The 12283-nt window shown below is 45.2% G+C and overlaps 1 protein-coding gene across 1 annotated transcript in view; it reads right to left on the bottom strand.

The window, feature by feature from the left end:
- Positions 1 to 509: 509 nt before the first annotated feature.
- Positions 510 to 12283, bottom strand: part of MEF2B (myocyte enhancer factor 2B) — a 40774-nt gene continuing 29000 nt past the window's right edge. The window contains exons 4-9 of the mRNA XM_063294203.1: positions 11047 to 11175; positions 8045 to 8225; positions 5316 to 5455; positions 4463 to 4568; positions 2891 to 2981; positions 510 to 1035 (exon numbers count right to left, since the gene is read on the bottom strand). Of these exons, the coding sequence (XP_063150273.1) occupies positions 729 to 1035; positions 2891 to 2981; positions 4463 to 4568; positions 5316 to 5455; positions 8045 to 8225; positions 11047 to 11175 (954 nt within the window). The 3' untranslated portion in view covers positions 510 to 728. The remainder of the gene's footprint in view (positions 1036 to 2890; positions 2982 to 4462; positions 4569 to 5315; positions 5456 to 8044; positions 8226 to 11046; positions 11176 to 12283) is intronic.

Raw genomic sequence — 12283 nt, 5'->3', positions numbered from 1 at the left:
GCCATCTCTAACCTAAGCGGAATTGCTACTGCTTATTGCTGGGAGAATTTTTACATAATGGGAATTATTATTATACAGGTAGTCCTCACTTAACAACCATTTGTTTAGTGACAGTTTGGACATATAACAGCGTTGAAAAAAATGTCTTATGACCAGTTCGCACACTTATGACCATTGCAGAATCCCTGCGATCACATGATCACGATTTGGGTTCTTGGCAACTGGTTCACATTTATGACCGTCGCAGCATCCCGTGGTCACATGATCGCCATTTTTGACCTTCCTGTCTGGCTTCTAGCAAGCAAAACCAATGAGGAGCCGTGTGATTTGCTTAACTATGTGATTCGCTTAGTGCCCACAGTGATTCACTTAACATCCACCACAAAAAGGTCATAAAGTCAGGTTGGATTTGCTTAATGACCGCTTTACGTAGCAACTGAAATTCTGGTCCCAATTGTGGTCGTTAACCAAGGACTACCTGTATTTTTATGTGTTCAAATATGCTGCAAATAACCTGCTCTCTGTTCTACCCTGAGTTTTTCTTTTATGGGGAAGAGGCTTTTCTTGCATGTACAATTCTGCAATCAGTTGTTTCCCTACTTTGGCCCCGCTACGATTGACAGGTGAACGCAATTTGGATGGGCATTCATTCTTTTTCTCTTGCACATATGCACACTCGAACATACAGCCACATCCACTGAGTACATGTGGACAAGCTGAGCTCCTGATTATTTCTGCCACTCCTCTGTAGCAGACAGCGGCAGGCGATGGGAGGGAACACTGGATTGCTTCTGTTCTTCTGCCAGAGGCCTGGAGAGAAGGAACGAGTAATGATAACCCTTGATATAATCTTCCTGTGGATGGAGGTCCATGGGGACATTGCAAAGGTTGGAACGCACAGATGTGGAGAGCTGGGGAGCAGCCGAGGAACAGCTGGCGGTGGGGGAAGCCCGCTCCGACTTCACACTGATTTGTGCGTGCAAGGAAGGTGAGCCGGGGGCTAGCGTAGTCTGGTCACAAATCTGACCCGCTGTTCTGTAGGGAAAAAAAATACAATATATTTCTGCACCAAAAGGACTGCAATGTGTTCAGAGAAATCTCATTATATTCTAAGTTAAGTAGCTCTACCCCCCCCACCTCCATTTCTCCTTTGTTAATGTCAAGCCCTGTTGTATGAACCAGGACATTGCCTTAATCTATAACATTAACTACCTCCTCAGCTTCCAAGATCACCCTTTCCAGTTTTGCATCACAATCTGCTTGCAGTCCTTTTGGTGCAGAAATTGCTCAAGTACAGTAGGTCTTTGCGGATACTGAATGTGGCTGCCAGGTGGCAGTAACATCCTGCTAAAGATTCTGTTCATCCTCTTTGCATCCAGTTTGTAGGAGAAGTAGATATTTCCAGAATTTCTCATGGGACACACACCTGCACACATGCCTTTAGTGTCAGGAAGTGTCCAAGATTTTACTCATCTAAATATGAATCCCTGGATTTCAGATTATCTAGGAATCACAACCCTAGAATTAGCCCACCATAAAAGAGGAGGGATCGCCTAGAACACAGGGCAAGTAGCAAAAGCTTCAGAGCCACTGCCTCTAAAGCAAAACAAGCAGGATCAAATCGGACCCTTTCCCCTTTTATACCACTTCGCCTTGGAGGAAAGAAACAACTGGAGTGCCAGAGGCTTCTGTCCTGGGCCACATTCAGCATTTTTATCAATGACTTGGATGAAGGAATTGAGGGACGCTTATCAAGTTTGCAGATGACACAGAGCTGAGATGGGTGGTTAATAGTGTAGATCAGTGTTTCTCAACCTTGGCAACTTGAAGATGTGGGTACTTCAACTCTCAGAATTCCCCAGCCAGCATGGGGAAAGTGTAGGTGTAGGTGAAAGTGGGAAGATCCAAAAAGATCTGACAGGCTTGAGCAGCGGGCTGAAATGAATAGGGAGGAGTTTATCAGGGTGAAACAGAACTGAATTTTTCTGTAGGAAAAATGTCAAGAACATAGGATGGGGGAAACCTGTGAAAGAGATTTGCATGTCCCTGTTTTTCTATCTTCTTAAAAACAGTTGGTGGGGAATTACCTATTTTACAAGGGTCTGATTCCTTGGAATGCATTACCTACATATCTGATATACATTTTATGAGTTGATGCATGTCTGAGAATGAAATCAAGTTATTTCACCTTTGGGTGAGGTCGTTCAGCCAACTTTAAGTCTAACAGTAGTACCATCTAACCCATACTTTACCATTTTATGAAAGAGGATATCATGAGGCAATCTGTCGAAAGCTTTCCTCAGGTCCGGGTATACTATACCTCCAGCACTCCCCTGATCTACTAAGCTGAACTCTATCAAAGTTGATCGAGCTATTTATCTGCTAAGGATTAGACTGAGAATCCAGAAGGCTGAATTTGGCCAGGCAATTGCCTACCCACCAACCATGCAGGTGGTCTGAACACCAAATCATGGGGCAGTTTTGCAACTTAACTGCTTGCATGGTTGTAATACAAGATGGTGCAGATTGCTGCCCCCTGCCTCCAAGCTTTTCTGGTTTTGTTTTAGGTGGATCTCACAGCTGTACCATTTGTTCTGAGAGATACCCAGAATCACAGCTCATACCCAGAGTCTGGATTCACACAACAGCCAAACCCAGGTTCACAAACCAACAGACTGACATGTTATGAATTAAGGCAATGTCCTGGTTCATACAACATGCTCAGACAACAGCTGGGTTCCCATAACATACTGAAATATAACTACCCGACCCCATGTTTAGCCAGTTGAGAATGTTGTGTGGATTCAGGCACAAAGGAATTTCCATGCAGTTGTGGGTCACTCATTGCTGTGGCCCTTTCCTCGGATCATTGCAACATGCCACTTCTTACCCCGGCACTGGATATTCTCGGTGTTGCCACACGGCCGTGGTGTTTCCTTGGAAGCCAAAGGGGTGTGCGGTGCTTTCCCCCACAGTATATTCTGAAAATCCATTAATGGAAAAACAAGAAGGCAGACAAACGTTACGACTGAAGATCCAGTGGGAAATTGAAGGAATCAAGAGTAAGCAAGATTCCAGAGGTCCATTGGACTGGCTCACTGATTTTATACCATGCTTAACTCATCTGAAAGCTTCTCAGGGCCAACTAAACAAGTGTCTCTTATCGCAGATCCAAATTTCCTGCTATCACAGAGTTATAACATTGCATTATAGAGTTGGAAGAGACCTTGAAGGTCTTCTAGTCCAATCTCCTGCACAGGACAGATGTAGAGAGCCAAACAGATGTTCTGGAAGAAGCAAGGCAACAACTGAATAAAGTATGCTTTAAGTCCAGGACACAGAGAAACTGTGAGAAAGAGGATGAACTCCCTCCTCCCGCATTCACTACGGGAAAACTCAGTCAGACTTTCAAGATTCTGTTATTGTAGCCTCCATCGGTATAGTTCCAGCTAGGCTCATGGAGTCTGTTTCCTGATCTGGTCTACCTCAAAGGGCTGATGGCAGGAATCCTTAGACCATCCAGACAAATGGCTGTTCAACCTCGGTTTGAAAACCTCCAGTGATGGAGCCCCCATGACCCCAGGAAGCAGGCTGTTCCACATTGCTTCACAGCTCTCAGGGTTAGGAAATTTTTTACAGGGCTCAGAAACTTAAGGAAACATACGTGTAATGGCATGGGGGAAGAGAGGGCATGCTGCGGACCCCATCGGTAAGAGAATTCTGTCTGGCGGGGTCCAGGAGGCGGGCCTTCTCTGCAGCAGCCTCTGCCCTCTGGGACATCTTGCCCCTGGAGGTGAGGCAGGCCCCTTCACTCCTGGCCTTCCGAAGGAACGTGAAGACCTGGCTTCCCCACCTGGCCTGGGGCGGAGAGGTGAATAGTTATGCCTGGGGTTGGCTAGTGCCCTAAATCGCCCCTCTCATCCAAGGACTGAATTAGATCACAGCCATCTAGACTTTCTTTATATTTATTTGTGATTTGTAATTGTTTTTATATGGTGCACTTTTGTATATTGTAATTTTATCGTATATCTATTGTTTTATTATCTTGTTGTAAACCGCCCAGAGTCCCTCTGGTGAGAGGAGATGGGTGGTGACAAATTTGACTGATAAATAAATGAATAAAGGCCTTGGGAGACAGGGCAAAGGGACGCTGCCTAGGAAATGGTCAGATAAGAGAGGACATAGCCTGCGGATGGACAGTGGGTGGGACAAGAGGCTCAGGAGGGACCCTCCCTAGTTTCTCAGGCTGTAAAGGAGACGGTAGAAGAGTTGTACTTTCAGACTTGCAAGATTCTGTCAATGTAGCTCTACAATAAAGTAGAATTAGCTTATCAGGTTATATTTCCTGACTGGTCCACCTGGTAAGGCTGACAATAGGTTCCCAGAAGCTCACTAAGATTGGTCTCGGCCTTGATGAGATGAGCTTCTTTATTCACACTTAGGAACCCCGAGTGAACCATACCTGACGGGCTGGAGGAGAGGAAGGAGTAACCTGGTAGCCCACGTCCAGGGAGACTTCCAGCGGGCAATACAGGACTCAGGTTCTGAAACCCAGGATACAACGTGCGCTGTAGGGAGAGAGAGTCAGATTGATAACATCTCCTGTAACCTTTTTCTAGGAAATACAGCCAGACTGCTCACTGGAGGGAACGATATTAAAGGTAAAACTGAAATACTTTGGCCACATAATGAGAAGACAGGACACCCTGGAGAAGATGCTGATGCTAGGGAGAGTGGGGGCAAAAGGAAGAGGGGCCGACCAAGGGCAAGATGGATAGATGATATTCTAGAGGTGACGGACTCGTCCCTGGGGGAGCTGGGGGTGTTGACGACCGACAGGAAGCTCTGGCATGGGCTGGTCCATGAAGTCACGAAGAGTCAGAAGCGACTGGACGAATAGACAACAAAATGTTTTTCATCTATCAACCCATCAAATGTTCTTTTCAATAGATGTAATGGTATGTGGGAAAGACCCTGGGAGATGGGGCCAAGTGACGCTGCCAAGGGAACGGTCAGATAAGAGACAGCATAGCCTGTAGCTGGATAGTGGGCAGGGCAAGAGGCTCAGAAGGGACCCTCCCTAGTTTCTCAGGCTGTAAAGGAGACGGGGAGATTTGTACTTTCAGACTTGCAAGAATCTGTCAATGTAGCTCTGCAATAAAGTAAAATTAGCTCATCTGGTCATGTTTCCTGTCTGGTCTACCTGGTAAGGCTGACATCAATCTTGCAAGTCTCAAAGTACAGTTCTCCTGCCGGAAAGTTGTATGTTTGGATCATCTACTCCCAAACAGAGACAGGTAACAGGAGTTACTCACAGCTGATGTTAGACTGTTCCTGCTTGCAGACGGGTGTCCTTCCACCCGACGGGAGTCAGCCCCCAGGTAGAGTGGAGGAGGAGTTTTGCTTGACAACACACGGCTGAGGTTGCTATGGGAGAAGATTGAGTATCCGATACCTGCAGGGTCAGAAAAGGGGTGAAGCTCAGGCTGATGACTGCACAGACGACGTAGCTCCTGACTATAGGTGGGCAGCAGCCTTAGTCCTCCCCAAAACCCCATTCCTAGATCCCCCTCCTTACCAAGACCCTGAAAGGCAATTATTTAACAGGTTTTCTTTGCTTTAGTTTCTATTTGCATAACATCTGGAGGATTGTACAATTTTTTATGGCTCCCACCAGCCTTGCCACGTTGATATTATGGTCTAATGATGTCTAGCTGACATCGCTGCCCTCCCCAACATAATCCTCAGATTCCAGAACTACAGCAAGCATGGCATGAAAAGGCTAGCCCTCCCTGCTGTAGATCAAGTGCTGTACACTAACATTTAGATTTAACAGATTATATGAGGAAGAAGGCTCTCTGTTAAATATGAATGTCTGTTAAATCCAAATGTATGTCACTTGTGCAAATGAAGTAAAATGATGCAAAAGCATCAACTATATAATTCTGCAGATTACAGAAAGTTAAATGAATGATATAAAAAGTCAATTATGCAAAATATGAGGTAAATTGATGCAAGTGATATAAAAGTATGAATTACTTCATTACACAAATGTCCATACAAATTTTGGAAAGAACAGACTTGTCTGCTATTTTGAGGATGAAAGAATAGAAATGTGGTCCACTGAATCAAAAGTTTGTTAATCAAAGTTTCACAGTGGAACTCAAACATGGAGCCACAAAGGCCGGGAGACACAAAATGCACTACCAGGCAAAGTAAAGGGAAAAAGGTGCTTTGGAGAGTGCAGGAATAGGAATGTAGGACCTGCCTACAACTTCTTGAACCGACTACATCTCTTCCCAGGATCACTTGGTGAAAAAGATTCATCTGCTTTAAACAACTGCTGGCAGTTGTTATCCGAGCACTTTTTGGCTTTGGATCTGAAATGTTGCACACTCTATTGCTTAGAGACAGGGGGAGGGTTTCCACAGAGGGGTTCGAAAACCTCAGGATGCATTTTAAAAAGTGGCCAGGTTTTGATCACACAGCTGCTAACACCACCTTGACTTCTTTGACCCTGCACCCATGGATGCCCCTGCCAGAAACCTAAGTGGCTGAATTTGCCCAAGCTGGATACTTTTAACTATGGGGGCTTTTTATTTGCTTGTTTGTTTATTTAATTAATTATATTCCAAATTTTGTCACTGCCCATCTTCCTCAAAAGACCCCTTTTTGTGATTTAGAGGAAACCCTGAAAATGGGTTAACTTAGTATGAGCACCATCAAGACATGGGATTCCACCTCCTCATATTAAAACAACCCATCTGCTTATTTACATTTTTTTCCCTACCATTGTTTTAAAACACAGACATTCTTCCTTATTTCAGGTTTGGAGCTCTCCCTGTTAAACTTCCACTCACTGGTTCTTGTCTTATGCTCGGAGACTATGGAGAATAAATCCACCCCCTCTACCCTATGGCTACCAGTTAAGGACTGGAAGACTGCGATCATATCTCCTCTTCTTTAGGCTAAACCAGGATTTCTCAACCAGGGTTCCGTGGCACCCTTGGGTTCCGTGAGAGGTCCCTAGGGGTTCCCTGGGAGATCATGATTTATTTAAAAATGATTTCAAATCCAGGCAACTTCACATTAAACAGGTAAGTTTCATTCTTTATTTTTAGTTTAAGAACACTGTTAATGCATATAGACAGGCCTACTCATGAAATTAATGTAATAATTTTGTAACTTCTGGCCTATATTTCAACCTGAATGTGCAGGGGTTCCCTGAGGCCTGAAAAATATTCCAAGGGTTCCTCCAGGGTCAAAAGGTTGAGAAAGGCTGGGCTGAACAGACCCAGTTCCTTTAGGTCTTCTTCATACTGTAGGATTTAGCCTGCAACCCCTCACCATCTTTGTTGCTCATCTCTGCACTCGTTCCAGTTTCTCAAGGTCATTCTTGTGCAGTACAGTGGAGATCTGAACCAGACATAGTATTCTGGCTGCGGTTTGACCAGCATAGAGGAAAAATGTCATTTCCCATGATCTCAACATTATACCTCTGTTGATGCAGCCCAAAACTGCACTGGCTCTTTTAGCAGCTGCAGCACACTGCTGGCTCAGGTTCAATCTCCCAGATCCTTCTGGCCAGTGATTACTGCTAAGCCAGGTACCATCTATCTTGTCCCTGCGCATTTTCCAGCTTTTTCTCAACCCACTCTGGGAATTCTGAAAAGGATAAACGACAACAGAGCACTGAGCAGCTCTGGGAATCCACCGTGATAATACACTGGGGGGGAGGGGGAGGAAGGAGGCATCTTGACATATCTCTAGCTATGAGTACATCCAAATGAATTATGCTATGATTTATCAATGCAGACACATGCCTTTAAAGCAGTGTTTCTCAACCGTGGCAACTCTAAGACGGGTGGACTTCAACTCCCAGAATTCCCTAGCCAGCAAGGCTGGCCAGGGAATTCTGGGAGTTGAAGTCCACCCGTCTTAGAGTTGCCAAGGTTGAGAAACACTGCTTTAAACACCGATAACATGTTTACTTGGAAAGTTGAAACCCAGGCATCTCATCCAGACTCCTTTGGGAATGACCCACCCGGTCCAAGAGTTCCTGGGGAGCGCACTGAAGGGAAGGTGGGCTTGGGAGGAGTTGGCTTGAACTGCTGCGGACGACTCTGTTGAAGAGGAGATTCTCCTGAACTGCCTGCCCCACCCTCGCCTCCAGATGGGGGGGTTCCCACGGATGCCCCCTCGAGACTAGACAGGGAAGCTGCCGACTGCAAGGAAAACAGAACATCAAAAATTCAGGAGAGAAAAACTTGATTGTTTGGACCCTTTGGACCTAGAACGGAATGAGCCCATCTGGTGAGAACGTCTTGGGAAGATCTCCTGAAAGTCCTCCCTCTACGTGAGATGAAGGGGGCACAGATGAAACGACAGGCCTTCTCTGTGGTGGCCCCATGCTCTGCAACTCTTCACCCCAAAGATCCTTAAAATCCCCCTCTTTCATGGCTTTTAAAGATGGCTGGCTGGCTGGATAGCCAGAATTAGTTTGGGGGAGAAAAATCAGTCCAGTTTGAGCGGGGAGGTTAGTCTTACAGAATGCTCTCGGTTGTCTGAGCCACTGCAAGACGGAACCCTTTTTACCGCTTCAATTCTTTCACACCCCTTCAAACTGGAAAAGGTGGAACAGAAACGTTCAGCTTTGCCAACGTGGGGGAAGGGGTCTGAAGTGGGGGCTGCATGCAGTGCCCAGGCTGACCCAGCCTTCGGGTGTCAGGGGTCAGAGGGAAGCAACCCTCCCGGACAAGAGAAGTGTTGGAAATCTGAAAGCATTCTCACAAAACAGCTGCCCCGGGTTTTCCTGTCAGGGTCTCCGAGTCAGAGGCTGAAGAGGCAGATCCAATGGATCAGACAGACCATCAGCTGCAGAGTGCAAATAATCAAGCACTGCAGCCAGGGGGATGTGACGCAGAGGCCGGAGGCTGGATCCTAGCAAAGCACCTAACTCAAGGTCACTCTGGCAGCACCAAAGGGCTGAGCTTAGGCGAACATCATGTGTCCTGGATGCTGTGGCATCCCAAACCAAGCTACCTGAACACCTGCAGCTTTAAAAGCAGCCACTGGGCCCTTGGCCCTCCTTGGCTCACAACTTCCAAACTACAGAAAGCTACAAGCTACAAATGTCTGCTTGACATTTCCTGAACCTTCTGACCCTGGACTGTCAGAGATAACTCCAGTTGCTTTGCCTCTGTCTTTCTACTGTTAGCAGATTGCTAACAGCTCAAGTTGAGAGCCAGTTTGGCCTAGTGCAGTCCGGGGAATTCTGGGAGTTGAAGTCCACACATCTCAAAGTCCCTGAGGTTGAGAAACATTAGTCTAGTGGTTAAGGCAGCAGGCTAGAAACCGGGAGACCGTGAGTTCTAGTCCTGCCTTAGGCACAAAACCAGCTGGGTGACCTTGGGCCAGTCACCCTCTCTCAGCTCTTGGAAGGAGGCAATGGCAAACCACTTCTGAAAAACCTTGCCAAGAAAATTGCAGGGACTCGTTCAGAATCAGATACGACTGAATGGATAAAAAAAAAAAAGCTCAAGTTACAAGGCAAGTTGTAGACTTTATGACCTTTCCAGGTCTTACATGCTCTCTGGCTAATTTCCCATTTCCCAGCTGTTTTCAGGAAGCTTTTGACAGGGCAATAAAGCCTTTCAGACTTGTATTGGTCTGAATCAGCTGGCACAAGGCATTTCCTTATTCCAATGGCTGCCATGACATTCAGGCCCAGGCCCAAAACAGTAATATATCAAAAGCAGTTGAGGAAATTATTCCCTGCCACTCCATTTGGCCCCTCATGATATTTTTTCCATCTCCACTTATTTCCTGACAGGTGAGTACACTTTCAGCCAAAGCCCTAGACTGAAACTGAAATTTATTTTTATTTTTCAAATTTTGTCTATTGGGTCAACTTGGGGCCAAGAAGAAAAACTGGTAATAAAGGTGATGCTTTGCAGAATTCCAACTTCCTTTAAAAAAAATTAAGTGAAGCTTTAGATTAAGTGAAGCTTTAAAGATTCACTTTAAAGATTCAGTGAAGATTAAGTAAATATTAAATAAATTTAAAGATTATGTAAAAAAAGTTAAGTACATCTTTAAGTAAAGAATAAGTGAATCTTTAATATATATTAAAGATATATATTATATATTTATTAATAGGAAAGTCTTGCCCCACTATATTTATTACATATTATATATATAGTGGGGCAGGACTTCTTGCAGGCATAAAGGGATGTATCCACAGAAGGGCTGGTGCCCACAGTCAATTATTTATTGCTCACATTTTATTTTATTTTTATTATTTTGGTAATTTTCAGAATTCTTTGTGAGACAAAATGGAATCTGTATCAGAAGTTTGAGTAACCTGCTCCACCATGCTCTCTCTTCAGATGGTTCCATCGGGTAAGTTGTACATAAAGTTAGGTGTAGCACATTCAAAATTAAGGATGGATAATTCTTTTCAATCTGGACTCATTTCATTTTTCATGGTTCCAACCTTACATCTATTACATTTCATTTCCACATTAGTGGGGTGGGGTGGGGTGGTGGGTGATGGTTAATACGAAGAGGTCCACATGAAAAAACGTGCATGTATTATCTATGAAATTCTCATCTATGCATGATACACATTTTTCACAAGACACGCAACTTTTTGCAAGCAATTTCCACTAATATAATGTGTTTTATCCTTTATGACTGCTAGTATATGCATTTTAAAACATCAGTTCCCCTTATACTTTGGGGTCGGAGGCTCCGTTGCATTTAGAAAAGTGAAAAGTGAGCCAATTTCTTGCCCGGCCTATTCAAATTCTGTTCCAATCCAGCTGGATGCATCCTGGCATTTTTGTGACAATTCTGGAATAGTGGACAATTCCACTACAGTCAAAACTATCCTTTTTTAATGTTTAACAGCGGTTTGCATTCAGCCTGCCTTGTACGCCTCTACTATGTATTTAAAAAGGCATTTTCAAGCCACCTTTGGGGCAAATGAATGGAAAATTAATAGCAGGACCTGCAGCAATTTTTTTACCCAAAGCAGTAACTCACGCTAAGTTTGGGTCGTGCTAATCTAAGGTCCATTCCTTCACCAAGCTGCCTCAGTTTCTCGGCCGGGTCCAAAGCTTCTACAAGATCCACTTCTGCACCTTCCAACCCCAGGCCCTTTCGTTTCAGGGTCTGCATAGATTTAAATACATTAACAATATTTATGTAAAATCAAGGAAATATAAGGCTATTAAATAAAGCTGACCTGAACTGCAGTTGAGTCACACATTCAATTTTTGTTCGATTTACATTCCCTGATGGTACAAGGAGATGTACAAAATCCAGTATTTTTTTAAAATGGCTGCAGGAAAATTATTATGCATTTCTGTGCACATTTTTCTGAACACAGTCACTTCTGTCTAACATAGATTTAATTGCAAATAATTTAAATATTTCTGGATATGATTGTTGCCAAAGGACACATTTCTGTACATGCTTTCGGCTAATCTGTTTCACTTCCTAGGTGGGTTTGTATCAATACAGATACAGTCATTTCTTGCTTTCTTTTTTTCAGATTATTAATGCACATTCGTGCACAGAAACATGCTGGAGGAAAAATTATCACAATGCAGTACAGGTAGTCCTCGCTTAACAACCCTAATTGGGACCAGAATTTCCAATGCTAAGTGAAGCTGTCGTTAGGCAAAATGTCATGAGACTGCACTGCTTAGCAACGGCAGTTCCGGTAGTTCAAGTTGTGGTTGTCAGGCGAGGACCTCACGCTTCTCCTGCCCTGCCGCGCTATGCTTCAACTTCCCCACCCGCCTATCTTCCCCCGATTACAGCCCTTTTGGCCACCTTGCACTCCACCACCACCACCTACCCCATCTTCTTCCTCCCACTGCTGATGAGGCCTTGCGAAGGGCCAGCAACTGCCTCGGCTGGGCACACCTCATCAGCAGCGGGAGGAAGAAAATGACAAAGGTCAGCTGTGGGCAGTGGGGGAGAAGGGGTAGGTGGCAGCAGCACACAGCCAACAGCTGCCACCTTCACCCGGGGAGCTGCTGCCCTCACCACCGCCCTGCCTCCTCTGCCAGTTCTGTCCTGCTGCCTCCTCCCCAGCCAGGCCTGGCGAGCTCCCTTTGGCGGATGAGACCCTGTTGCACTCGCTGTGTGCATCCTGGGACCACGCCCTCACCCAGCGCCTGGATCCCAGGCCAGCAGCAGAAGGAAGATGGCGAAGGTCAGCTGGGGGTGGCAGAGTAGGCGGCGGTGGCAGAGTGCAGGGTGGCCAAAAGGG

Source organism: Candoia aspera, chromosome 1, assembly GCF_035149785.1.
Source record: "Candoia aspera isolate rCanAsp1 chromosome 1, rCanAsp1.hap2, whole genome shotgun sequence".
NCBI classification, from domain to species: Eukaryota; Metazoa; Chordata; class Lepidosauria; order Squamata; family Boidae; genus Candoia; species Candoia aspera.
This window is presented reverse-complemented; position numbering and strand designations above follow the sequence as displayed.